We start from the raw sequence: 25,591 nt of genomic DNA on the forward strand, positions 1-25,591 counted from the left end.
AACGTGGGATAATCTATTTTAATGAAACTCATTATATATATATTTACAAAAAGAATAAAGGAAAAAGACAAAAACAAAAATAGGTATTACAGCTTAATAAAAAGTACAACTGAGCACTGTGGGCTGGAGGTGGGATACCCACCCGTAGCACGCCCACCCTAATGTGCCGTCTGAGGGCCTGGAGAAAAGACGGTGGGAAGGATACAGTAGGCTCAGCCCAAATATGCCCCTGTCCTCCTCAGGGGTTCAATGTAGTTTGACTCTGACATTCAACCTTTTATGTCCTTCCCAGTCAGGAAGGTAACTGGGTACAGGGGTGGGGGTGAGGAGCAGAGAGAGGTACAGGGCAGGACGGAAAAAGTAGAAGGATACTGAAGGGCAAATTAGGGTGGGTAACTAGGGAGTTAAACAGGAGCAAGAAGCTTCTATTTGTATTCCCAAAATCTGGCATGAGTAGAGAAGGAGGAAGAAATGGGGAAGGGGAGATGGGTAAGTGGAGTGGAGGAAGGGAGGCAACTTACTTATCTCTCCCTGTCTCTTTTGGATAGTTCCAGTCTTTTATGTTAATCCCAGTCTGAGACAGGCCCAGGGAGGTTCCAGTGACAAATTAGTGGTTGTGTCCCAGTGGGACAGATGCTCTAGGAAGTGAACTGCTGAGCTGGTAGGAAAAGCTGGGGTCCTCCTCAGTATGACACAGCTCCTGGCTCCCGGGGAGCAATGAAAAGGACATCAGCTTTGGCATTGATGCAGTAGGTGACGATGAGGGAGAAGATGAGGATGCCGAAGCCCACTATCAGGGTGATAAACTGCAGGGAGAGGGAGGGCAGGAAAGGAGAAAGGCATTCTCAGAACTTAGTGCCGTTTTTTGGATAATTGTTTGGGGTTTGGAGCCATGGGAATTCGGATGCTGGCTCTAAGCACCAAGTATGGAACAACCGTGGGCAACATCTCCCCAGCCTACAGACTTTGTCTCACCATTTGAAAAGAGAAGTGAAGTATCTCTGTTCTTGCTTCCGTCTCGTATTTTAGGCATTTTGAAAGGAGGGCCCATGGCTTTGGTTATCTTGCGGCACTTACATTACTGACTTGTGACAGGAGCTCAGTACATTAGACTGACTCATCCCAGCTGTGCCAGATGGGGAATGCCAGATGGGAGGTGGAAACTGTGAAGGAGTTCTGGGATCCACAGGGGCTCTCCAGAATGAACACCTACTCAAACTATCTGTGAAGAAAGGCCACCTGGCTGGGCGCAGTGGCTCATGCCTGTAATCCCAGCACTTTGGGAGGCCAACGCGGGTGGATCACCTGAGGTCAGGAGTTCAAGACCAGCCTGACCAACATGGTGAAAACCATCTCTACTAAAAATTTTAAAAAATTAGCCGGGCATGGTGTCACACATCTGTAATCCCAGCTACTTGGGAGGCTGAAGCAGGAGAATCACTTGAATCTGGGGGACGGAGGTTGCAGTGAGCCGAGATCACGCCATTGCACTCCAGCTTGGGCAAAAAGTGAAATTCCATCTCAAAAAAAAAAAAAAAGAAAGAAAGAAAGAGGCCTCCTAAGAGAACACGCTGGCTGACCAGGGACAGATTTGCAGTAAGCTTTTGCTACAGATGTGGGGCAAATGGGAGATGGAAGGGGCTATGTGACACAAGAAAGCAGAAAGAAGTCAAACAGATCCCTGCCACCTCCCCTCCTGCCCTATCTCACCTCAAGCTCTTTGCTGGCGATGAGAAATATCCGGGCACGGATATCTTTCCAGCGGCTCTCAGTCCATGTAGAGTATTCAGTAGAGCTCCACTGACTCAGTTCGAAGGCAGGAGACAAGGCCCTGGCTAATCGTGCAGTGGAACGCACACACCGGGGGAGTCGGTCCGTCTCATTGGAATTCAAAGGGCCCTGGACCCACGAGTACTCATATAGCTACACAGAAGATGGGCCACAACACATGGCTAGGGTGATCCTCTTCTCACTCGTTCCCTCTACCCTCTATCAGTGCCATGCTCTAACCAATTGAGCTAACTGGTTGCTGTCCCTTTATCCTTTAGGTGGTCCATTTTCACCCAGGTTCTTCAACACCCAATTGCTAAGGACTGCATCTCTTCACCTCTCCATCCCAACCCCCGGGTCTAACTGGGTCTAGAAGAACCTCCAACTTTCCCAAGGGAAAGGGGGTCCCAGGGCACTTCCGACACCCACCACCACTCACATCCTTGTTTTCACTTGGTACTTTACTTGGATCCTGGCACTGCTCTCGGGTGAGGTTGACCACTGTGCCAGTCAAATTTGCCAAGGCATACTGTACAACGTAAGTGGTGTTGGTGGGGCTGGAGACAGCGATGTAATGTTGAAGAGGCCCGTCACCTGATTGCAGACCAAAGGGAAGGGAAGATTTGGTGGGTGGATGGTGGGTGAAACAGGAAAAGCCCAAGATTGGCAGCAGCCAGAGAAAGGAGGGCAAGGGGAAAGGATCCATCAAATATGAGAAGAAAGGAAAACAAGGGGTAAGAAAAACAGAGTGGAAAAAGAAAAAAATAATAAAGGTTAAACCAAAAATGACTTTTTCTCTATCCCTTTCCTCAGCTAAGGGTCCCATTCCCATACCAGATGCTTACCCAAGTAGGACCTTAGGTCCTGCCTGAGGATAGACTGGAACCACGAGTTGTTGGCTTTAATCAGGAACCCATAGAGCAGGCGGGTAACCTAGGATTGGAACAGTGAGGAGAGAAAACCCTGTGACTTGAAGGGAGCCCAGGGAAAGAATTCAGTGGAGACCCAGTCACGGGGCAGGAACCAGACTGGCCAGATACACTGGAGTTGGGAGACAGTGGCTGGCTCATAAGATGCAGATGAGGCCCACCTAAGAGCTCTCTGGGGCATCAGGCATTCTCACCGGCATCAACAGTAACGTGGAATTCCAAAGTTTGGGACACTAGGGCAAGGGAGGATAGGGACAGCTTGCTGTGTAAACAGAAAGAAGGAGATAGGGCCCATCTTCTTACCGTTTGGGGATCAGCCTGAACTGTGTCGCTGAAGTTGGTTCCTCCTGCAAGCTCATACAGAGCACGTCCCAGCACCGTGGCCACATCTGCCAGGGCCTGTGGTAGGTGAGGAGGGGGCTGAATGGCCCACCTCTCCTATCCTCAAATGCTAGCTCTTCACTTGTGCCCCAGGCTCCCACCCAGCCTGACTCAATGCTACCTTGGCAGTGTCTGTTACAAAGTTCAGGTCCTCTTCAGGGCTCAGCCATTCGGGATAGCTCACATTAATGTTCTCAGCAGTGTCGTAAATACTCTGGTAATATCTGACAGGAAAGCCGGCATGAGCCTTGGCTACATTTAGCCAGGGCTCTGCCCCTTTCCTCCCTCAAATGCCCCCTTATGCAGGAACTCAGTATCTCATTTTCAGCATCCAGAAAAAAGGGGTAAGAGAAAATCAGGATCCCATACTGAAAAAGGTGTGGAGAACAGGGAAGTAGGAGTGAGGGTGAGGTAGTTACAGAAAATTAAAGATTTTCCTGACAGACAAGGTGGAAAAGGTGAATGAGCTCAGATCTTCAAACACAGGAGAGTCTCTTCTGTATCATTTGGGCTGGAGATATGGGGGACGGCTAAGATGATTTTCAGAGAACTCTGCCATATACCATGAGATCAACTGTGTAACTGTTCCAATGAACATTTATATTTACGGTGGCTGGGAACAAGAGGTGATTAGCACGTCTTAGGATCAGGTCTGCTCATAGATATGTAAGAATGCACTGATAAAAGCACCATGATGATCCTTATGGAGCCCCAAGGAGATAGACCTTAAAAGAGGGGCTGAACTCCACAGTCTTTACCATCAGTAAATCCCTGTTTACACAAGTCAAGTCAGCCACATAATCAAATCCAAAATGTGTTCAAATGATGAATCCTCACTTGCCCCAGAGTGGTAGAAGGATAGCTTTAGAGGTCGCATGTGGTGGCTCAAGTCTGTAATCCCAGCACTTTGGGAGGCCGAGACGGGCGGATCACGAGGTCAGGAGATCGAGACCATCCTGGCTAACACGGTGAAACCCCGTCTCTACTAAAAAAATACAAAAAACTAGCTGGGCGAGGTGGCTGGCACCTGTAGTCCCAGCTACTCGGGAGGCTGAGGCAGGAGAATGGCGTAAACCCGGGAGGCAGAGCTTGCAGTGAGCTGAGATCCGGCCACTGCACTCCAGCCTGGGCGACACAGCGAGACTCCGTCTCAAAAAAAAAAAAAAAAAAGGGTTGCTTTAGAGAAGACAGCTGACCCTAAGTGCTAGGACTGTCACTCCCCTAAATGAGTGAGAAGGTGCTACTTGGCTGGGGTCAGAAACAGAGCTCAAGCATTTTCACTTTGAAACTCATTTGGCCCCAGGGAAGCTTGGCAATCCAGCCTGAGTAAGAAGTCCCCGTTATCCGAGGCCTCAAGTTAGGAGCAGTTTAAGGGTAACCCGGACCAAGAAAGAGGTGACTAATAGGGCCTTACTATCTCTGGAGCTCCATCAGCTATAGGAGGCACTTTTACCCTCACACTGAACCATGGACACCTACCACATGTCAAGAACATGGTACATTTCACAGAGTATGAATACTGTTTCCGGCACCTCTGGGTGAGTTCCAGAGAAGGATTGCTTTTTGTCCTCTAGTCAAAGGGCCTCCACCATCCTTCCCATGCTTGTTTGAGATGATGCCCTCTGCTGGCAGCCCTGAGGAACTCAGGACCCTGGAGAGCTTGGGAGCAGTGGAACCATAACCGAGGATTGTGACAGGAAAGGGCTAAGGGTGAGGATGATTTTCTAAGATGACTAGACCGTCAAACAAATAAGGGTTTCAGGTCAGATGTGAAAAGGCCACTGAGCAAAGAATACAGATGGACCGGAGGTTTTGGAGGGGGTAGTGTGGGAAAGTAGAGGGTAATAACCTTCCTCCCAGACTGCAGAATAGACTCTTTTCGAGAATGAAGAGGGTCCAGGGCCAAGTGATTCTTACTTGTTATGGAAGGCACCAGAGTGGTCAGCCAGAACAACGCCAGAGATGTTTCGAGCTCGAAGAAATCGCTGCAGGGAAGATGGTGGGAGAGGCTGGGACTGATTTGGCCTCCTGAGGATGACAGCAGGGACGCCAGCACCACTCTTCTCCAATGTGGCCAGGAGATCCTCCACCTGGGCGGAACGAGGGAGATTAACTGATGGGAGGCTGGGGGATGGGAAGCAGGAGGTCTCTTTTAGGCCTGAAACGCTCTATACTTCAAGTCCCCTGCTTGGGGAGCTACCCTATCTCTAGTAGACCTTTATCCCTCAAGCCTTTTGGGACCAAGGCTCTCTGGATTTCCTGTAGTTTCCACCATTCTTTTTAGAATGAGAAAATTGGGGCATAAAGAAGAGACCTTTTCTTTTTCATATTTATAAGGAAATTCTACCGTCTTCAAGACTCTGCTTTATCCTCAGTGGATGCTTCACTTATTACTTATTGTGCAGAATTGCAGGGAGCAAATAATAATAGAAAACTGCGTGCTGAATGCCAAACAGATAACCAATTCTTTAAATGCTATAGAATTCCACAGCAGGGATGATGCTGAAGGCTGGAATTACAGAAAGAGGACCACCTGGAAAAAAGCAGACCTAAAGGTGGACCTAGAGGGAAGGGAAGGTTTTGAACAAGCAGTGAGGAAAGTGGAGGACAAGTCGGATAGGGAGTGTAACACAGCCAGGAGTTGGGCAGAGCAGCCTTGACAATTGGATCCATGGGGCAGCAAGGCAAGAAGAGAGCTAGTCACTCACCTATCCTTAATGGGCAGTGGTAGTCTGCTAGGCAACAAATGATCAGAGAACTACCCAGTCCAGGGAACCAATGGAATGCCACTGAGCTCCTGATTCTTCCCAGCAGCAACAACAGCTGTGGTGTTCATCCTTTGGCCAACACCCAATCCAATCCTGTCTCTTACCCTGTCTCACAGGCCCTGGGGGTTGGTGGAAACAGGGCAGGGGTTGGGGTCTGGATTCTGAGCTGTAGGAACAGGAAATGAGGGGAGATGCTCAGGTTACCTGGTTCCGTACAGAATCATTTTTCTGAGACACAGGATCTGTGTGCATCCAAAGCTCTAGTGAGGTTCTTAAGGCCACCTGGGGGGAGGATGAAGAAACAACACTTAGAATCAGTCTCCTGTTCTGGGCCATACTTAGGCGACAGAAGTCAAGGGAAAAGGTGGTGGTTCCTGCAGTTGAGAGCACAGAACAACAAAGGAGGAAGTTTTAATTAAAAAGGAAGGGGCTGGGGGACATGCCACATACCTGTCCCAGCTCCACAAATGAGTCCACATTCTCTAACTGCACAGGAAACTTGCCCTTCTCCATATCGTAGACCATCCTCGAGCTGCCAATGTAGTCAAAAGTTTCCTGAGAGATGGAGGTAGGTGGGAGGGGGAACAGAGATTCCAAAGGGTTAGGAGAGCCTTGAGGAAGGCCAGATCATCAAAGTTGTAAGCAAGACGACTGTCTCAGGTCACCTCAACTGCTAGTCAGCTTACAGTCATGCGACTTTGTGCTTCTCTTGGCCCCACATCCCAGCTGTGACTATCCCTCATATGTATGTATTACAAGATTTCTCAAGCCCAGAAATGGGGAAAGTAGCCTCAGTAAAGGCCTAAGATGAGCATCAGCTATAATGTGTCTGCTTCTTAACTGTCCCCCACCTCCAGTGACTCAGCCACAGATGCTGTTCCCTTAGTTTAGGGCTGTGGTCCTAGTGATGAGAGTCAGGAGCCTCAGGGCTCCTGGATGGAGATAGCAGTAAAGGAGTCTAGAGAGTAAAAGTAAAAGGCCACCTCCAATATATCTTATCAGTGGGGGAAAAAAGGGGCTGGTTACATACCAATTCGGGGTGTAAAAGCTTCCTAAAAAGGACACATCCAGAAGCTCTATGCTGGTTAACAACTTAGGTCAAGTGCTGAGGTCTTCTCCAACCAGTAGCCACTCTCATCTTTACTATCCTCTTTCTTTCCTGCCACTGCACCCCAGCAAAGAGCCCTTACCCCTTGGAAGAAGACAAACATGACATTGCGGGGCAGGGTGGTCACATCGGGAGCCTTTTGCAAAGCTTCAGCAGCAGCCAGCTGGGTGACAAAGGAAGCCACCGCACTTTCAGCCCCTGGGGCCACATTCCAGAAAAAGGAACGACTATCCAGCTAGGTACAACAGAAGAAAAGTCAGGAGATATATACTTTAAAACTGGCCCCAAACCTCCTTTCTTGCTCCAGTCAAGAGAATATACCCGTCCTGCGGCAACGGAGACAACCCAGGAGTCCCACAGCCCAGATTCCTCCCCATTTGAGGCTTCCCAATTTAGCAACTTTGAAATCTGATATGCTAGAGAGGGGCCTACCAGCTCTTTTTGTGCCAGTGCTGCCCATCCTGATCAGAAGCCAACACTCACCCGGGTGGCAGCAACCACAACCCTGTCGTCAGGCTTTAATGTCCCAGTTGTATTTATAGGCTTTAGCATGCTCCACACATTGTAGTCAGACAGGGGGTCACAGACGATTTCTAAGCAGGATGAAAACAATGAGAGATCAACAAGGCTAAAGGAGAACGTAGCTATAAAGGCAACACTGGAAAACTTCTGACCAGTGCCCCACGGACTCTAAGTCATTTTCTCTACTTCCAATAGTCCCGGCTTGGCTTCTCTGCCACCATCCGCTTTAGGAACAAGCTGCCTCAATTTTTCAGAATTGTTTCTAGTTCTCCCACGCAGAGCTCCTTCATGGTGTCTACTCCTTCCCTATTATAGTCTCTCTAACATTCCCCGGCCTGGTTCCACTCTCCCTCTGCCCCTTATTCCATTACCCTCATGGTTTGGATCTGCCCTACCTGGGTTGATGCTGAAGGTGCTTTGGATGGAGCTGCGCCGCATGCAGGTGGCAGTGCTGATGACAGCGTGCATGTGTGAGAAGAGCTGCATGGCACACAGTGGGAAAGTTGGTGCTGAGCCATTCTGACTCAGGTTGTGATCTTGATAGCACTGAAAGGGGAGATGGACCCCACTGAGACAGCTAGTTGGTGGAGGCCCTCCCCTACGTCCCAGAAGGAGGAGGGCCCAGTTCCATCCTTTTGGGATGAAGCCACACCCTTTTCAGAGACATCTGTCCCTGAGCAATAGTTATCTGGTACAACCATAGGATCTATAAGGTCAAAGAGAAAAACTCATCAAGAGGTACAAAGGGTTGCAGACTCAATGGTTTAGCTGGAGATGAAATTATCCCATTCCAGATGGCCAAGCCCAGTTGAAAGTGTCAGCCACTGAAAAGACTCAGTGTAATCTGATACAAAGAGCACCAAACTAGAGACAGAAAATCAGACATGACACAGCTAGGAGATCAACTCACCATGTAACTTTGGACAAATCTCTTAACTACTCTATGAGTCAAAATGGAAATACTAGGCCAGAATTAAGGCACAGTAGAGCTAAAAAGAAGCCCAGAAATTACCAAATTGAATCTCTCAATCTCTAGTCCAATGCTTTTTTTTACGATACTAGTGGTTCTTCACGTGGGCTGTGTACCTTGTTTCATATTATTCTTTCAGATATTCTTTATATTTTCTTCTAGTCTAAAAGGCTTTAATGCTGTGAGCATTAAAGGAGCAGGAGCAAAATGTGGGGAGAAAATGTGAGAAAAATAAACGTCTTGGTTCTTTTTGGAGCAACCATCTTTCAGCAGGTGTACTAGTAGAATGAGACACCCTCCAAATAGGAGAGTCTATAAAATAATCCTCTTTCTTTCTTTTTTTTTTTTTTTTTTTGAGACAGAGACAGCCTGCTCTGTCACCCAGGCTGGAGTGCAATGGTGCCATTTCAGCTCACTGAAACCTCTGACTCCTGGCTCAAGTGATCCTCCTGTCTCAGACACCTGGGTGGCTGGGACTACATGCACACACCACCACACCTGGCTAGAAAAATAATCTTCTTTCTAATTGGAACTGCTAGGAGCTAGCAGAGTCATTACCTGCTTGATGACCTTGGTTTCATTTTCATCTTCAAGAAGAAAGATGGGGAAACTAAAGTCTTCATAAGCCAAACCATTGCCCAGCGAGTTCCACTGTATTTCTCTGCAGTGAGCAAACTCTGGCCCATAGGAGTTGGAGTAAACACCTGAAGAGAAGGATGGGGAATAGGGGGACTGGTTACTGGGACACCAAGTACTTAGGAACCCGGTGAGGGGGGAAGAATCTTACAGTTGGAACTAAGAGTTCAAAAGCAGGTGGTGACTCAAAGAAGCAGGCATGATGTCTATCACCATCCACACTAAAATGGAAAGATAATGGTATCAGGGAGTCTTAGGCTATAAGATTAGGGATGTGAACATGTGACAAAAAGAGATGATGCCAGGTAAGGCAAAGGAAGGGGAAGCAGGAAAGGGAAGGGATGAGCAGCAAGGACAAATAAACACTACCTCCTGTTTGGGAGTCAGTTACTGACACTACACACAGACACAAACACACATACATCCCTCACAAAGACATAAGACTGAAGCAACAATGAGCCTTAGGTGACAGTAGGCTCTCCTGATCCTTTGGGACACTTACCAAACCCATCATTTGGGCACTGCACACTAGGAGAGAATCCTGAGGCAGGATTGGGCTTGGTCAAGGACACTGCAAGACCAGCAATTCGGCTGGTTCTCCCTTTCAGCTTCTCCATTAAATCCCTGGAATAGGAAAGGAATTCCATGAAGGAACACAGGAAGGTATCGGACAGCCTGACATCCTGCCCTCCAGGATGGAAACAAATGGGGAACTAGGGGAATCATACTGTTGACTTATTTCTTCCCTTTCAGTCTCTAACTTCTGAGTCTGGACTATGATCTGCTCTAAAAAGTAGAGCTCTAGTGAGTCAGCACCCCAGGAAGGAAGGGGAGGGGTACCCAGGGTTACTCAGGGACAAGATAGGTGAAATTTGGCCCTGAGCTCAAGATCATTTCTTTTGATGGTACACCTTTCCTTCTGAGGACCACCCTGCCTTCTCCCCTGACCAGACCAGGGCAGCCAAGGGAAGTTTTCACTAATAAGTGGGAGGACTGTTCACTGAAACTTTCCCTCTATGGATGTTTTCCCAGCAGATATATCTATTCTTACCTGGTAAAAAGCTTGCTCTCCAGCAGAACCATGTAAGGGGGGTTGGGGCCATCAGTCAATACCCACTGTAGGTCCTCTTCTCTCTCTACTACATGGATAACCCCTGTGTCTCCACTAATTGAAGCTGCCAGGACAGAATGAGTTAAATTAAAGCTCCCACAGTTGATAATTCTGACTCTGTCTCACTGATTCTGCGTATCTTTTATCCCTAAAGATGTCACAACATATTTGGGTGAATACAGGCACCTCTAGATTTGAACTGAAAAGCTGTTGCCCCAGCTTCATCTGAAGTTTATCAGGAGGGAATGGAATATAAAAGAGCAGGGACTCATTATATGCCAGAAAGGTTCTATGAACTTCATTTTCTTGCCCTCTGACCCCAACCTTATTTAGCCATATACATAAGATTCTACAACAATAGACAATAAAGTTTTCAAACCTATATTTTCTCCAGGAAATGCCACTAAATCTCTAGCTCAGGGTTTTAGCTTTGAATCTTCCTTTGTGAAAACACATGCATAGATGCCCTTGGCCTCAGGAGCCTTCCTGGATCATCATTCCTTTTGCCCTTTTTGGGAATGACTTTACTTGCTTCTGGCCGGTTTTAGATGAGGTTAATCAAGAACTCTGAGGTTTCTAAAACAGAGCTTCCCAATTGATAAGCCTTGAACGGATCAGAGATGTGCTCTCATTGGTTCTCCTCATTCCAGGAAACCTAGGGTTTCTTTCCAAAGTCACCTCCAGCCAGGAGTCTACTTATCATTTACCCCAGAATGCCCTGAAAATATCACCCATTTCTCTATGTGCCAGGATGCCATACAAATAACATTTTCTATGTGTCTCATGACATGATAAAGATTGGGAAGCACTGTATTAGAGGATGGATTACCCAGAGTCCAGAATACTTTGAATTCTACATAATTCAACACATTAGGTAATACTCCTTAAGTCCCTAGTGATGTGTGTAGAGATATCCTAGGGTCTCCCTGTGAATCTTCCCCCCACAGAAAATTGGATGTGTTATTCATAAATTATTTAAGACCAGTAGTTCTCAGCCCTGGCTGTGTATCAGAATCACTTTAGAGTTTTAAATGGCCGCCTCGGCCCCCCAAAGTGCTGGGATTACAGGAGTGAGTCACCATGCCTGGCCCTTGCCATAGCATTTAAAACATGGGAAAAGGAACAGATAGTGTGGCAACTAAAACATATATAACTTCGGCCAGGTGCAGTGGCTCATGCCTGTAATCCCAGTACTTTGGGAGGCCGAAGTGGTTGGATCACTTGAGGTCAGGAGTTCGAGACCAGCCTGGCCAACATGGCGAGACCCCATCTCTACTAAAAATACAAAAATTAGCCAGGTGTGATGGCGCATACCTGTAATGCTAGCTACTCAGGAGGCTGAGGCAGGGGAATCGCTTGAACCTGGGAGGTGGAGGCTGCAGTGAGCTGAGATTGTCCCACAGCACTCCAGCCTGGGTGACATAGTGTGACTCCGACTCACACACACACACAAAACCACCCCAAAACTTCAACTCCAGGGAGGACAGGAAGAAGACAAACTATGATAACTGGACTGAAAAAAAACTTGGATTCTAATCTGGATTCCAACTAGCAATGGAGTAGTCTTAAGTAACTTGCTTATTTTCTCTGGGCCTTCAATGAGGAGGTTTTCTACCTCTACTCATCTCATACTGTGGGGATAGATGAAAGAAGGAAGAAAGGATAGAAGGAGGGAGGGAGGGAAAAGAAACCTATTTATAGCCCCCTTTCAGAACTTTAAAGCATCCAAGAGAAGCAGAGCATTATAATGAGAAATCAAACCTGGGTATCACTTTTTCTCCTTAGTTTTATCACGTTAGCTACACTAATTAAAAAGGGCGCAGCCTGCTCAGAAAAGACAGATATGACAAAGTAAGACTTAGAAATAAGTACGTTGAAAAGGAAACAATGAGGAAGTGGCCAGAGTCCCGCTTGCCCCCTCTTGTTTTTCTGTACTGGCACTTGGCTTTACCTCCAGAGGCTTTGCTTCCCACAGAGCTGTTTTAAGAACATAGAGCAGAATGACTCATTCCCAAAGGAGTTTTCTTAGAGCCCAGTTACAAGAAGATGGGGTCCTGGCCTTCTGTACTTTATCATGAGGTTCCAGCAAGACCAGCAGTCTGATCTCAGCCCACCCTGGACCTAGCTCTCTTCTACCTACAAATCAGTTCAGAAACTAAGTCCAGAGGGCTGGGCACGGTTGTTCATGCCTGTAATCCCAGCATTTTGGGAGGCCAAGGCGGGCAGATCACGAGGTCAGGAGTTCGAGACCAGCCTGGCCAACATGGTGAAGCCCCGCCTCTACTAAAGATACAAAAAATTATCCGGGCATGGTGGAACACACCTGTAATCTCAGCTATTCAGGAAGCCGAGACAGGAGAATCACTTTATCCTGTGAGGCGGAGATTGCAGTGAGCTGAGATCGTGCCACTGTACTCCAGCCCAGGCGAGAGGGCGAGACTCCATCTCAAAAAAAAAAAAAAAAAAAGAAACTAAGTACAACAAAAACTTTATTTGGGGCTGATTGGAACCAGTCAACCTATTCCCAGTGCTCTGTATAGCAGGGACACGGGACAGTTAACAGATACTGTAGCTCATGGAAAGATGGCTAAAAAAGTAGTAACTGCTTCCATGAACAAGTCCTTCACTTCTCAGTGTCCCAGTTTTCTCTTACCAAATTTGAAGACGGCTTCAGGAAATTATACAGCACTTCTGAGAGATCACTCTCTTTACCTAGCATCATCAATAACCATCTATTAAGAGATATTTGACTTTCAGCTTTATGAAAGTATTCCAACCATTATTCCAGGGGTAAACTGAAATTCAGAGGTGATCAATTTGATGATGAGAAAGCCAATATCAGACCCCAAGTTTCCTGCTTATCTGCAAAACTACTTTCTGACAGAGCTATTGTCCACAGGAAACAAAATCTGAAGACAGCAGGTTGGCCTTTAGATTACTACTTTTCCTGCCCTATGGTTTTAACAGTTTTTAAAGCCATAGTATTGTGGCACCTTCTTTTGGAACACACAAAGCATAAAAATAAGTGGCCTCAATGTCAGTTGAATTTAAGGAAAAACAAAGTTTTAAAAGAGGATAAATAGAATGCTTCACTAATTCCTCCTGCAATTATTTGGCATTTTCTTTTTTTTTTTTTTGAGACAGTGTCTCACTCTGTCACCTACGCTGGTGTACTGTGGCACAATCTCTGCTCACTGCAACCTCCACCTCCTGGGCTCAATTGATTCTCCTTCCTCCACCTCCCGAGAAGCTGCGACTATAGGCACGCCACAGCAGCCGGCTAATTTCTGTATTTTTAGTAGAGATGGGGGGTTTCACCATGCTGGGCAGGCTGGTCTCAAACTCCTGACATCAAGTGATTCACCCGCCTTGGCCTCCCAAAGTGCTGGGATTACAGGCATGAGCCACCGCACCCAGTCTATATGGCATTTTCAATGCTTTCTCTTTAAATAGTTCATTGCCTTTAAGAAGCCCATTTTGGTTCCAAAAAGTTCAGAGTGCAAGTGATGACTGTACACCATAGAACATGAGACTTTTTTCTCCTTAAAAAAAGTGTAATAGGGTGGTTAAGAGTCCTGGCTCGGCTGGGCACGGTGGTTCATGCCTGTCATCCCAGCATTTTGGGAGGCCAAGGCAGGTGGATCACTTGAGGTCAGGAGTTGAGAACAGCCTGACCAACATGGTGAAACCCTGCCTCTACTAAAAATACAAAAATTAGCTGGGCATGGTGGCAGGTATATGTAATCCCAGCTACTCAAGAGGCTGAGGCAGGAGAATCACTTGAATCTGGAAGGCAGAGGTCACAGTGAGCCAAGATGGTGTCAATGCACTCCAGCCTGGGGGACAAGAGTGAAACTCTGTCTCAAAAAAAAAAATAAGAGTCTCAGTTTAGTGCTTGAGCCACGAGATCCTGGCGTCATCACTTATTACTAGTATGATCTTGGGAAAGTTACTCAATTTCTTTAAGTTTTAGTTTCATCATTTATAAAGTGACAACAATAGTAAGACCTATTTTATGGGGTTGTCGTGGGGGTTATATGAGATGCACATGTAAAAAGCTTGGTATGCAGCATTTACTAAATGTCAGTTCTTATTAATTATCTTGCCTAGCTTGACAGACTGTTCTCTACAACTGCCTACTCTCAGTCCAGTATGAGTGTCAGAACTCCTAAGCAGGACATGAATGTTACTTACTATCTAGGGCACAGACAAATACCAATGTCCATAAACATGAATCCCAGTCTCAACTCACACTGGCAGCCAATCTGATGAGTGGCGTTGAGCAGGCGAACACAGGGAGCTGTTTTATTTAAGGGGATATATATCTTCCTCTCCACTGAGTTTCCCCTGCACAAACCTGATCGGAAGATAAAAAGTGTTAGAAAAAATTGAGAGACACAGGTATTAGCTTCTATCATGTCATTAACCTGACGTATGGCTTGGGTAAATCATTCAATATCATACTTTCTAAAATGAGATTAAAGTCCATTATTCTTACTTCTTGCGCACATTATTGTAACAGATACACGCTCTACATGGCACTCAGCTATGTGCCTCAAAGGGTTATTAAAAAGTCCATGTAGCGCCATTGACAGTGACACTAAAAGAGAGAAAACTTGGTCAAAGGAAAGGTGTTTGACCTTAGATTTGCCAGATTCTGGTTGCACAGGTGATCACACTTCTGCTTGTATATCCTGTATGTATATTACTAATCAGTTAATACAAAGGTGCTGGGCTAAGAAAACTTTCTGAGACATTTTTCCAAAAGTGTGAACAGAATTGAGAGAAACCTTATGACATACATCGGTCAGTTAATTTAACATCAGTAGGTCATTTGTGTGCCCACAGTGTGGGGCAGCTGTAGTTTCTCCTTTGAGGATCTTTAAAAACAATGTGAACTGGGGAAAGGCACAGTCATAGTTATATACAGACATTTGCATTTTAGGGCGTGACCAACTAAAAAGCCATGTATCAGTAAATAAACGCGTATAAGCAAACAGTCAAGTACATTATAAATGCCAAAAGTTCCTTGAATTGTTACTTCACGGTCTTGACAGTTAAGAGTACCCATATCCTATCTTACTCTTGCTTTACTGATTAAAAAAACAAAAACAAAACCTGAGGCAAGGCAGAGGGACACAGACTTTGGGTGTAACCAATAGAGGAAGAAATAAGAAATCTACCTTTTAAGCGCCACACAGTACCCACAGAACAAGATTGCTTTCGTCTCAAAAAGTCTAAATGCGGGGAAGAAAGCTAACTTGCACACCTGTTCCTTTCGACTGTGGGATGAGTGGCTAAGGTTGTGGGAGAAACGAGGCATCTGGACAAAGTGGGAGAGGGTCGGGTTCAAAGTCCAGGAAGAGGCCTAGAGAAGGGAGTGAAGCGACACGACATGCTGCGGGGGAGAAGGGACCTTTAGGTCCAGGCAAAGGGGGAACTTCTGTCGTGGGAACGAAAGAGAAAGAGGATTTACAGGATGCGGGGACAGAGGGGCAGCAGGAACCAGAAGGGAGACAGTGGCGCTCGCGGCTGGGCCGATCCGGAGAGTTCCCCTTAGAGAACGGAGCTCACGGGTGGGGAGGCCTCACCTGCTAGTAGGACGCAGAAAGACAGAAGACGAAGGAGACCCCGACTTCCCGGGTCAGCCCCAGAGCCACCCCCTGCCGTGGCCATCTTGCCTCTCTGCTGAGCGGAAGCCCCCGTTCGGCTCCTGCCGGGTAGCGGCCTCTCTAGGCTACCACTGACACCATCTCTGTGGCCCGGAGCCCAACAGACCGGAAGTTCGTGTTTCCAGGAGCTTCCGGAAACCGCGGCAGAGGGTAGCTGACGTGGAGGCGTCCGAAGGGCAGTAGGGTGTGTCGGGGCTCGGATTAAAACATCGGAGTCGGAGACCTGAGAGATGCTAACCAAATTCGAGACCAAGAGCGCGCGGGTCAAAGGTAGTGGAGAAAAAAAAGGGGAACATGGTGGTTGGATGTCAAGAGCGGCGCAGACACCGGGGAAGAGAAAATGGGTAGACGAGCTGGCCGAAGTGGGCCCACCAGACGGACCCAGAGGAAGACGGAGGGTGGGAGAGAAGTTAGGCCTGGCTAGCGGTTCTCCAGTCCCCTCTTCTTTGGTGTGTCCTTGGGCTTCGATTTACCTATAAAGTCGCTCCCACACTGCAGGGGATTCCTTAGACCCCTTCCCTATTCTTTCTTTTCCCTTTCCCTCTTTGCTGTGCTCCCGACTTGTATTGTTCTGCTCCAAAGTCCCTGTGACCTGTTGGCTTTTGATTGTGTTATATGGAGTGGCCCTGGGGCTTGAGTCTCGATCTCTGTTACTCGCACCCGAGTCAGTAGCTTTTTTGGAGACTTGTAGTGGCTACCTCACTCATGGAGGCCTTGGCTGCAGCACCTCAACATCGCTACCTCCATTCGGCTTTATTCACTACCCGGAAATAGTACTTTGAGGCTTATAACCCCAATAAAGTCTGAACTTGATAGGGTTGCCAGATAAAATGCAGGACACCCAGTTAAATTTGAATTTCAGGTAAACAATGAATAGTTTTTTTAGTCTGTCCTTGCTTACCAAAAGTTCAAATATATCTGGGCATCTCGTATTTTTATTTGCTAAGTATCGCGACTCTAGAGCTCGAGTGTGGGTCGTTGGGGGTGGAGGGCAAATACTGAGATCGCAATATTAGCCTCAGAATGTTAAAATGTGAAAGGCAGAGAGAAGTAAGGTCTCCAGAGACCTGGAAAAATAGTATCTAGAGTATGTAGTAAGATGCAGCGTAACAAAGTGGTTAGTCTTTGAAGTGGTTGGTCTTTGAAGTCAGATGGGCTTGCTTTGGAATCGTGAGACATCCACTAACAAGCTGTATGACTTGGGTGACTTACTTAAGGTCTCTAAGTCTCTATTTCCTCATCTGTAAAATAGTCGTTTATAGAAAGAATTAAAATGAGAAAGTATGGAATGTATTTATTACAGCGCCTGGTGTAGACTCAGTAGTGCAAAAAGTGGAGGCTGCTATCAATGTGTGAATATATTCTGAGCTGTTTCTAAGTCTCTTGGGAAACTTTACCTTAAAAGGTGGATACCATTAAGAATTTCTGAGACCTGTATAGGTGAAATGGGTCTTCATAATCTTTCAGTTTTCTTTTCTGCTCCTAATTTCTTGCTGGGCAGTAGAGAAGGAAAAACAAAGATGTTGTAATAATTGAGGGCAAACATCCATTGTTGAGTGTACTTATATATCATAATGGAAAAAAAAAAGAGAACCTAATGGAAAAATAGACAATTTAGAAGAAAAATTGTAAATGTTCAATAAATAATTAAAATAGTTCCACCTCGCTAGTAATGAAAGAAATGCAAAAAAAAAAAAAAAAAAAAGTGAAGTTACTTTCTTGGGGGAAGGGTCTTAGATTTATAAAACAAAACAACAAATAGCTGATAACATCCTGGGTGCAAAATGGGCACCTCCATAAACTTCATGAGACTGTACATTGATACAGTGTTTTTACATTTAAACATATGTACTAAAATGTTAAGTGCACATATTCTATTCCTGAGCAATCTCACAGGTCTTTAGCCTAGAGCAGTAATAATGCAAATAGGCTAGATTATGTGTAGAAGTATCTTCAGTAAGCTCTTCTGATAGCCAAAAATTGGGGGACAAAGTTAAATGCCTATTAGAATAATGTAAAAGTTTGCAGAACAACATCATAATGTGATCCCCACTTTCATAAAATACTAAGGCCTATGTCTATGTGTAACTGCATTAAAAATCTGAAAGGGTACACTCCAAACTGTTAGTAGTTGTTACCTCTGGGGACTTCCATTTCCAGTCTTGATAGAAGAACAAACAAAATGTATGAAACAAAGGTTCATACATTGCTCACAGACGTTGGGTGACACGCAGTGCAGGAAAATGATTCTTGAGAGAAGGGAAATAAACAAGATGAGTCCTATGATTGTCATAGATTGCTGCCTAGAGAGTTTTCAGGCTTCAGTGAAGAGGGGAATCCCTTGTTCTTTCTGAGGAGACAAAAGTTTAGAGTGTGGGGAAGCAAAGATGCTAGATTTTGCAGGGCAAAATTCCGGAGAAGAGGGGGCTGCAGAGAGAGAGCACTAGAGATCTGCAGGATGTCCTCTTGGGTCTTTGAGTACTGATCTGCATGTGAGAAAACTATTCAAAACCTGAAAAAGAACCACTGGAAAGGAGAAGGCAGAGCAGTCCCCAGAGCTCACACAGGGCTAAGACTAGTTTGCGTTCCTACTGGCCAGAATGGAAAGACTTCCTAATATTATAGGGCTTCAAATAGAGACCTCAGATGGCTGTTGCTTTAATAATGGTTCCAGATTAAGCCTAGAATGAAGGCTGCTGTAGCTCCCCTGTAATAGAACCTAAAAGCAAGCATTGAAAGTATCAACTGATTCCAAGTAATTTAATTGCATCCTAGAGCAAAGCCCAACAATATTTAAAGGAATATAACAAACATCTAGTACCAAACATAAAATTCATGATGTCTGGCATCCAGTAAAAAATCATCAAGCGTGTCGAATGAATAAATGAACCTAAGATTAACCTTGCTGTTTCTTTTTCTTATCAGAATTGACAGAAGGTGACATCATGGCGCTTAGTTAGCTCATTGTATCGTTTTCTGTTTTTTTCAGGGCTCAGCTTTCACCCCAAAAGACCTTGGATCCTGACTAGTTTACATAATGGGGTCATCCAGTTATGGGACTATCGGATGTGCACTCTCATTGACAAGTTTGATGAACATGATGGTGAGATATTTCTAGGAGGAAGTTAAAGGAGTATAAATATTTATCATATCCTGGGGTATTTAAAGCCTTGTTTGACATGGATTCCTCTATGATTAAAGAATGTGGAAGTGATAAAACGGAAAAATCCTGAATAGGAATTACCTTAGATATTAGAAAGGATAGCTCTCTCTAACATACATTGCCTGCCTTCTCCACCAGGTCCAGTGCGAGGCATTGACTTCCATAAGCAGCAGCCACTGTTCGTCTCTGGAGGAGATGACTATAAGATTAAGGTACAGAGGGTCTGTCATGACTGAGAATAAAGGACGGAGGATGTGGGAAGGTTTGGGAATCGTGAAAGGGACTGAAAGACAGGGAAGTTCATTCATACAGAGCTCAGGCTTTTGACAACATTATCTGGAGAACTTACCCAGCAAACATTTATTGAATGCTTACTGTATACCAGACACTGTTTTCTTTTTTGGGAATTCAAAAATAAGAAATGGCTTCTGTTTTCAAGGAGTTTTTATTCTAATAGAGGAGATAAACATATATCCAAGTAATAGCATGTATAGTTTGGTGAGTGATGTAATAGATACTCACAGTGAAATAGGAAAGAGCAGTACAGGTGCAAAGACAAAAGGCGTGATACAGCTAGATACAGGGCAACTCTTACTAGTTTTGTATGGAGAAAACCTGAAGAAATGTTGAGAGAAGGGGCAGAAGATGAGAGGAGCCAGATCATGGAGTACCTGTTTGCAGCACTCAGGAGTTTAGATGTTATCATGCAGATAACAAGGAGCAATTTAAGGAACTTAAATACAGGAGTGATATCAGATTTATATGTTTTTAAAATGATTACTTGGTGGTAATTAAAGAAAAGATTGGATGATTTGGGCAGAACTGGAGACAAAGATACCAATCAGGAAACCTGAGCTTAGGTAGTAGCATTTGAAATGGAGAGAAGGAGATGGATGTGAGAATTTAAGGAAATGAATCAGTATGTCCGTTAGATGATGGTCAATAAGGAGAAATAAATGAGATGGCCAATAAGGAGAAATAAGGAGCAATAAGGAGAAATAAATGAAATGATTTTCAGGCTTCTAGATTAGGTCACTGGATAAAGGGGGTGTCATTAACTAGGAAGGGAAAATCAGGAGGAGATAGTTTTCTGGAGTGGAAGAGAATGGGTAATGAATTCCATCTTGTCTCTGATAATTTTGAGGGAGCTAAGAGACAGTCTAGTTGAGGTGTCTGTGCTAGAAATATATTTGTGATTTGTCATCATGAAGGGAGGAGCCAAAGGAGAAGCAGTAGAAGATATTGCTCAAGGAGTACGTTGAATAAGAAGACAGACCATCATTTAAGGGAGAGAGAGGAAGTAGAGTTAGTATGGGAAACAGTGATTTGAGGGGTTCAAGATGAACCAAGAGGGAGAAGAAGCCTCTTGCATGCCAAGGAAGAAGAGAATTTTGGGAAGGAGAAAGCGTTTAGAATAAGATCAAGACTGAGCAATAACCTTTAAAGTGCTTAATTTGGAAGGCCTTAGTATAAAATGAGGAAGCAGACAGAATATAGGCAATTCTTTGAAGACGATTGACTCATAATAGCGAAAGTTAGAGCCAGAGACTAGCAACCTATATTTATAAAAATAAATCAAAATTTCCTTTATTTACTTCCTTTAGTTGTTTTCATTAAGTCTATCTATCAAACCAAACCAGTGAAATTTACTTGATAAAAAGGTAAAGTCTTTTTCATAAGCAACTTCAAGAAGTTATATATTGTGATTATACCACAGAACTCAGGTGACAGGAGTAATGAGTGACAGCTGCCTACAGAGAAAAGAGCTATTGGAATTATAGGAAGGACATTTATTTCTGTTTTCTAGTTTTTAGGCACCACATCCTGGGGCAATCAAAACTCAAATCACCTGATAGATCTCAGAAGCCCATAAGGATATCACCTCATTATAATATTTTTGTATTTGTTGTTTATAGTGATGAACATTGAGTATCAAGGATGGTTAACTTGGGATTCTTATAATCTGTTTAAAAAGGAAAAACTGGGTGTTAATTAAGAAAAAAGTTGGCCGGGCGCGGTGGCTCAAGCCTGTAATCCCAGCACTTTGGGAGGCCGAGACGGGTGGATCATGAGGTCAGGAGATCGAGACCATCCTGGCTAACACGGTGAAACCCCGTCTCTACTAAAAAATACAAAAAACTAGCCGGGCGATTTGGCGGGCGCCTGTGGTCCCAGCTACTCGGGAGGCTGAGGCAGGAGAATGGCCTAAACCCAGGAGGCGGAGCTTGCAGTGAGCTGAGATCCGGCCACTGCACTCCAGCCTGGGCGCGAGACTCCGTCTCAAAAAAAAAAAAAAAAAGAAAAAGTTTTCCCAAAATGACTAATACTTTGGAAAAGAAATAATCTTCCACTTATGAAATGTCCAGAATAGGTAAATCTATTGAAACACAAAGTAGACTAGTGATTGTCTAGGGTTGAAGGTGTTGGGAGGAAATGAGGAGTGACGGCCAATGGGTATGAATGTCTTAGGGGAGTGAATAAAAATGTCCTAAAATTGATGGTTGCACAATGGTGAATATACTAAAAACCATTGAATTTTATACTTTAGATGAATAAATTGTATGGTATTTGAACTGTATCTCAATAAAGCTGTTATTAAAACAAAGGAATTCTTTACTAGCTGGTAGGTGTATAGTGCTATCATTCGGTGGGGTTTTTTTTGTTTGTTTTTTTGTTTGTTTGTTTTTTGTGACCAAGTCTGCGCTGTTGCCCAGGCTGGAGTGCAATGGCGTGATCTTGGCTCACCGCAACCTCCACCTCCCAGGTTCAAGTGATTCTCCTGCCTCAGGCTCCTGAGTAGCTTGAATAATAGGCATGCGCCACCACACCCGGTTAATTTTGTATTTTTAATAGAGATGGGGTTTCTCCATGTTGGTCAGGCTGTTCTCAAACTCCCAACCTTGGGTGATCTTCCCGCCTCAGCCTCCCAAAGTGCTGGGATTACAGGTGTGAGCCACCACACCCAGCCATTTAGTGGTTTTAATTAATTTAATTTCTCTGATGACTAATAAACTTGAACATTTTTTCATAAAAAGGGGGATTATCTAGAAAAGTTATGTCTGTGGACTATCATATTGCTTGCTATATCCAGATAAATGTAGCATTAGTATAATCTTCATTTACAAAGAGTAAGACGGGGAGCCCAGCAAATGGTCAGAGTATTGGTCTAAAACCCCTATAAGTCTTTAAGGATTTACAGTTTTGGAGCTTGACTTAGGCCATTGAAGGAGTCAAGACATTTTGAAGCTAGAAATATGAAAGTTTAAAACACTGAACTCTATAAGGGGGAAAAAGTCAGTTAAAGAATAGTGTTTATGGTATGATCTAATTTTTATGTGAAATTCCACTGTGTACATGTGTATTTATATGTAGCTGATTGAATAGATAGAGGCGAAGGTATTGGAATACTTTAACTTTTCATGTTCTTATTTCCATGCATAATGCTTGCTGAGCACTTACCTCGTGTCAGGCACTGTGTTAGGTGGTAAGGGTATAGTGTTGAGCATGCTGGGCAAGAACCCTGCCTTTAAGGAACTCAGCATTCTTGTTTGGAAGATCATACTTTTGAATTGTCTGAATTTGTTACAGGAAATGATATTTTTATAATTTACTAAAGAAAAGTTAAAAATTAGAAATAGTAACAAGCTGGCCCAGATTGATTATAAACAAATATTAAAAAGAAATTTTTTAAAAATTAAATGAAATAAAAAGAAAAATGCACCTGGTCTCTTATTTTTGTACATTTTAGGGGATTTTCTGAATGAGGAAGATAAGCTGTTTTGTATTTATGCTCCTGGTTTTCGTGTCTTCAGTTGTGTTCATTGATGCCTAGTACTTTGGTAGTTGACTCAACTTCACATCTGAATATGATATTGTTTCTCTGGTTAGCTCAGCCTTACTGAGCAATTAGTATTTTCCATGTAATAAGTTAAAGTCTGTTTGCTTGACAGTTGAGTACAGACCACATATGTATGGGCATCATTTGCCGTCAGGTTGGGAGTCTAAGAAGCTGATGCCGTATATTACTGTTTCCCTTGGAGTCATGGTATCTATCTGTTCTACTTTTTTTTGAGATCAGGCCTCTCTGTCGCCCAAGCTGGAGTCCTGTAGTGCGATCTCTACTTACCGCAACCTTGGCCTCCCCGGTTCAAGTGATCCTGCTGCTGCAGCCTCCCAAGTAGCTGGGATCACATCCGGCTAATTTTTTTTGTATTTTTGTAGAGACGGGGTTTCCCCGTGTTGGCCAGTCCGGTCTCAAACTCCTGACCTCAGGTGATCCCCCCTTGACCTCCCAAAATGCTGGGATTACAGGCATGAGCCATCGTGCCCGGCCTGTCATACTTTTTAAAAGTGATGGGTAAAGCATTAAGGGGCCTGTATTCAAGCTAAGAGCACAATTGTGTAGTAGAAAAAAGAGTTTCAAATCAAGCCCTGGTTAAATATTTCCCGCTACTAAATACAGATGGTTTCTTCCCAAAGAAAGAAAAACTTTTCTCTTTTTTTTTTTTTGAGACCGGGTCTCACTCTGTCGCCCAGGCTGGAGTATAATGGCATGATTTTGGCTCACTACAGTCTCTGCCTCCCGGATTCAAGTGATTCTCCTGCCTCAGCCTCCGGAGTAGCTGGGACTACAGGCGAATGCCACCATGCCCGGCTAATTTTTGTATTTTTAGTAGAGATGGAGTTTCACTGTGTTAGCCAGGGTGGTCTCATTCTCCCACCTCGACTTCCCAAAGTGCTGGGATTACAGGCATGAACTACTGCGCGCAGCCTGAAAAACTTTAATAATTTCATATTTATCTTTTCCCTAATCACATCCCAACCCCACATTGTTTATCTGACTTATAGTTTCATTCTTGTTCTTTTTCCCTCAAATCTTAAGGCTTCCTACCAAGGTTCCTACCTATTTAGAAATACCAAAGTACAAATATGTGTGTAAACCCATATTTATATACATATTTCTATCTCTATAGAGGCCCAATAGGTATATTTCTGTTTCTTAGTTTGATTTCTATCTTTGCAGGTTTGGAATTACAAGCTTCGGCGCTGTCTTTTCACATTGCTTGGGCACTTAGATTATATTCGTACCACGTTTTTTCATCATGTAAGTAGTCATGGTGGCACTAGTTTTGGAGCATTCTTACTTTCCCCATAGTAATCTTTATTTGATCCTTGAGAACCCATGTCTTAATAACAGAGTTGTTTTTGGAGTTGCTTTTCTACAATCTGTGTGGTATTGACCTTTCTGCTTTGTTTCTTTCTGCAAAAGGAAGCACTTGGGATTGTACTGAATTTAATTTTATTGGATTCAGTGGATTCTATGGGAAGTCATTGTTTCTCTGTAGGGAAAAGTAGGGATTTGATTTCAGGTTTGCTGAACCAAAAAACAAAAGTTTGCCAGCTAATCCCATGTAGGGTATTATTAGTAAGTAGTAGGTGTGTCTGGAAGATCAGACTAAGATGCCATTTTGATGAGCTAACAAACGTTTTGAAATATTAACAATCATACCCGTCTATCCTAGGATTTTTGGGTCTGGTGGAGGCTGTTCCCTTAGCCAGGCTTACTACTTTCTTTAAGCTGCCAGGTATCATAGTCGATTTAGATAGTGAGATTACAGACTCCCAACCTCTGAATCCATTTGCAACCTGAGAGGATCTCCTTATAATTCTGTGTATTAGCATTAACTTATACTATTCTTTGATTGCCAGTAAATTAAGTCTTTGAATTAAGTTAGAAAGAATATGATGAAATAAACAATAATTTACTGGTTGAGTATACATTGTTTCTTTAATTAAAAAATTGTAGGATAGGAGAGAATGAGAAAATTACAATTTAAACATTTCAGAATGATAACCACTCAATAAGATAATTTAAGTAGGAATTGTTTGTCATTGCCATAAAGGACTTCCTGAAGATCCTTGCCTAGAACAAGTTGCCATCTACCTGGAAAGTTATGAAAAACCTTATTTTCTTTCATTTTACTAGCTCAGTAAATACGTGTGTGCCTTATACTTTCTAAGCTTTGTGCTAAATACTGATGTTAGAGGTACTATCTCTGTATTGAAGATAGAGATACCGTCTATCCTCAGTGTTTAACACAAACCTTAGCAAGTGTAGTAAGAAGGAAGTGTAAATAAGAAATACTTCCTTTTCTCAACAATCTTACAGATTCCAAAAAGGTTAAATTGTCTTTACATGTTACTTTCTGCTTTGGTTGCTGAGACCTGGGAATTTTTTGAAACTGGACAGAAAGAAGTCAGACCATAAAATAATATTCCCATCCTAGAGTTAAAGGTAGAAGAATCTTTCACAGGATCTTAATTTACATGATTAACTATATATAAATACACACACATACACACATATAGAAGAAAATGTAAATGTATATGTCACTATCTGCCTCTGAGAATCTATTATGCCTCTGACTGGCTTCCATTCTTAAGTCTTATAGGTGAAAGTGCCGAAGTTGAAAAAAGCCGTTAGAGTGGTAGAGAAAAGGCGACAGTTAACCTGGTAGCAAAAGCAGCAGCCCCTTTGCTAATGTAGCTAAGCTGTTAAGC

General features: G+C 44.0%; 2 protein-coding genes across 3 annotated transcripts in view; one reads left to right on the forward strand and one right to left on the reverse strand.

Annotated features, from left to right (window-relative positions):
- Positions 1 to 3: 3 nt before the first annotated feature.
- NCSTN (nicastrin) lies at positions 4 to 15,989 on the reverse strand. Its single transcript, XM_033198472.1, has 17 exons — positions 15,787 to 15,989; positions 14,448 to 14,552; positions 10,136 to 10,259; positions 9,587 to 9,708; positions 9,007 to 9,152; positions 7,874 to 8,024; positions 7,440 to 7,549; positions 7,039 to 7,191; positions 6,299 to 6,403; positions 6,053 to 6,130; positions 4,998 to 5,170; positions 3,202 to 3,304; positions 3,003 to 3,098; positions 2,616 to 2,703; positions 2,210 to 2,364; positions 1,711 to 1,923; positions 4 to 806 (listed from the first exon to the last, which is right to left on the reverse strand). Exons 1-17 carry the CDS (start codon positions 15,869 to 15,871, stop codon positions 684 to 686), a joined length of 2,130 nt encoding a protein of 709 aa, XP_033054363.1. The 5' UTR covers positions 15,872 to 15,989; the 3' UTR covers positions 4 to 683.
- COPA (COPI coat complex subunit alpha) overlaps positions 15,967 to 25,591 on the forward strand; it is a 53,604-nt gene continuing 43,979 nt past the window's right edge. For both annotated transcript variants that reach the window (XM_033198470.1, XM_033198471.1), the window contains exons 1-4: positions 15,967 to 16,137; positions 18,857 to 18,970; positions 19,169 to 19,242; positions 24,054 to 24,134. In XM_033198470.1, coding sequence (XP_033054361.1) covers positions 16,098 to 16,137; positions 18,857 to 18,970; positions 19,169 to 19,242; positions 24,054 to 24,134 — 309 coding nt within the window. In that variant the 5' untranslated portion in view covers positions 15,967 to 16,097. The remainder of the gene's footprint in view (positions 16,138 to 18,856; positions 18,971 to 19,168; positions 19,243 to 24,053; positions 24,135 to 25,591) is intronic.

Source organism: Trachypithecus francoisi, unplaced genomic scaffold (assembly GCF_009764315.1).
Source record: "Trachypithecus francoisi isolate TF-2019V2 unplaced genomic scaffold, Tfra_2.0 Lachesis_group5, whole genome shotgun sequence".
NCBI classification, from domain to species: domain Eukaryota; kingdom Metazoa; phylum Chordata; class Mammalia; order Primates; family Cercopithecidae; genus Trachypithecus; species Trachypithecus francoisi.

What these genes read in the sequence shown, in the direction of transcription:
- NCSTN (XM_033198472.1), bottom strand. Translation starts at nt 15,871, where the DNA reads ATGGCCACGGCAGGGGGTGGCTCTGGGGCTGACCCGGGAAGTCGGGGT. An exon ending in GAGAGCAAGCTTTTTACCAG is followed by an intron (nt 9,709 to 10,135) that starts GTAAGAATAGAT and finishes TTCCTATTCCAG; the next exon opens with GGATTTAATGGAGAAGCTGA. An exon ending in ATGATTCTGTACGGAACCAG is followed by an intron (nt 5,171 to 6,052) that starts GTAACCTGAGCA and finishes CGTTCCGCCCAG; the next exon opens with GTGGAGGATCTCCTGGCCAC.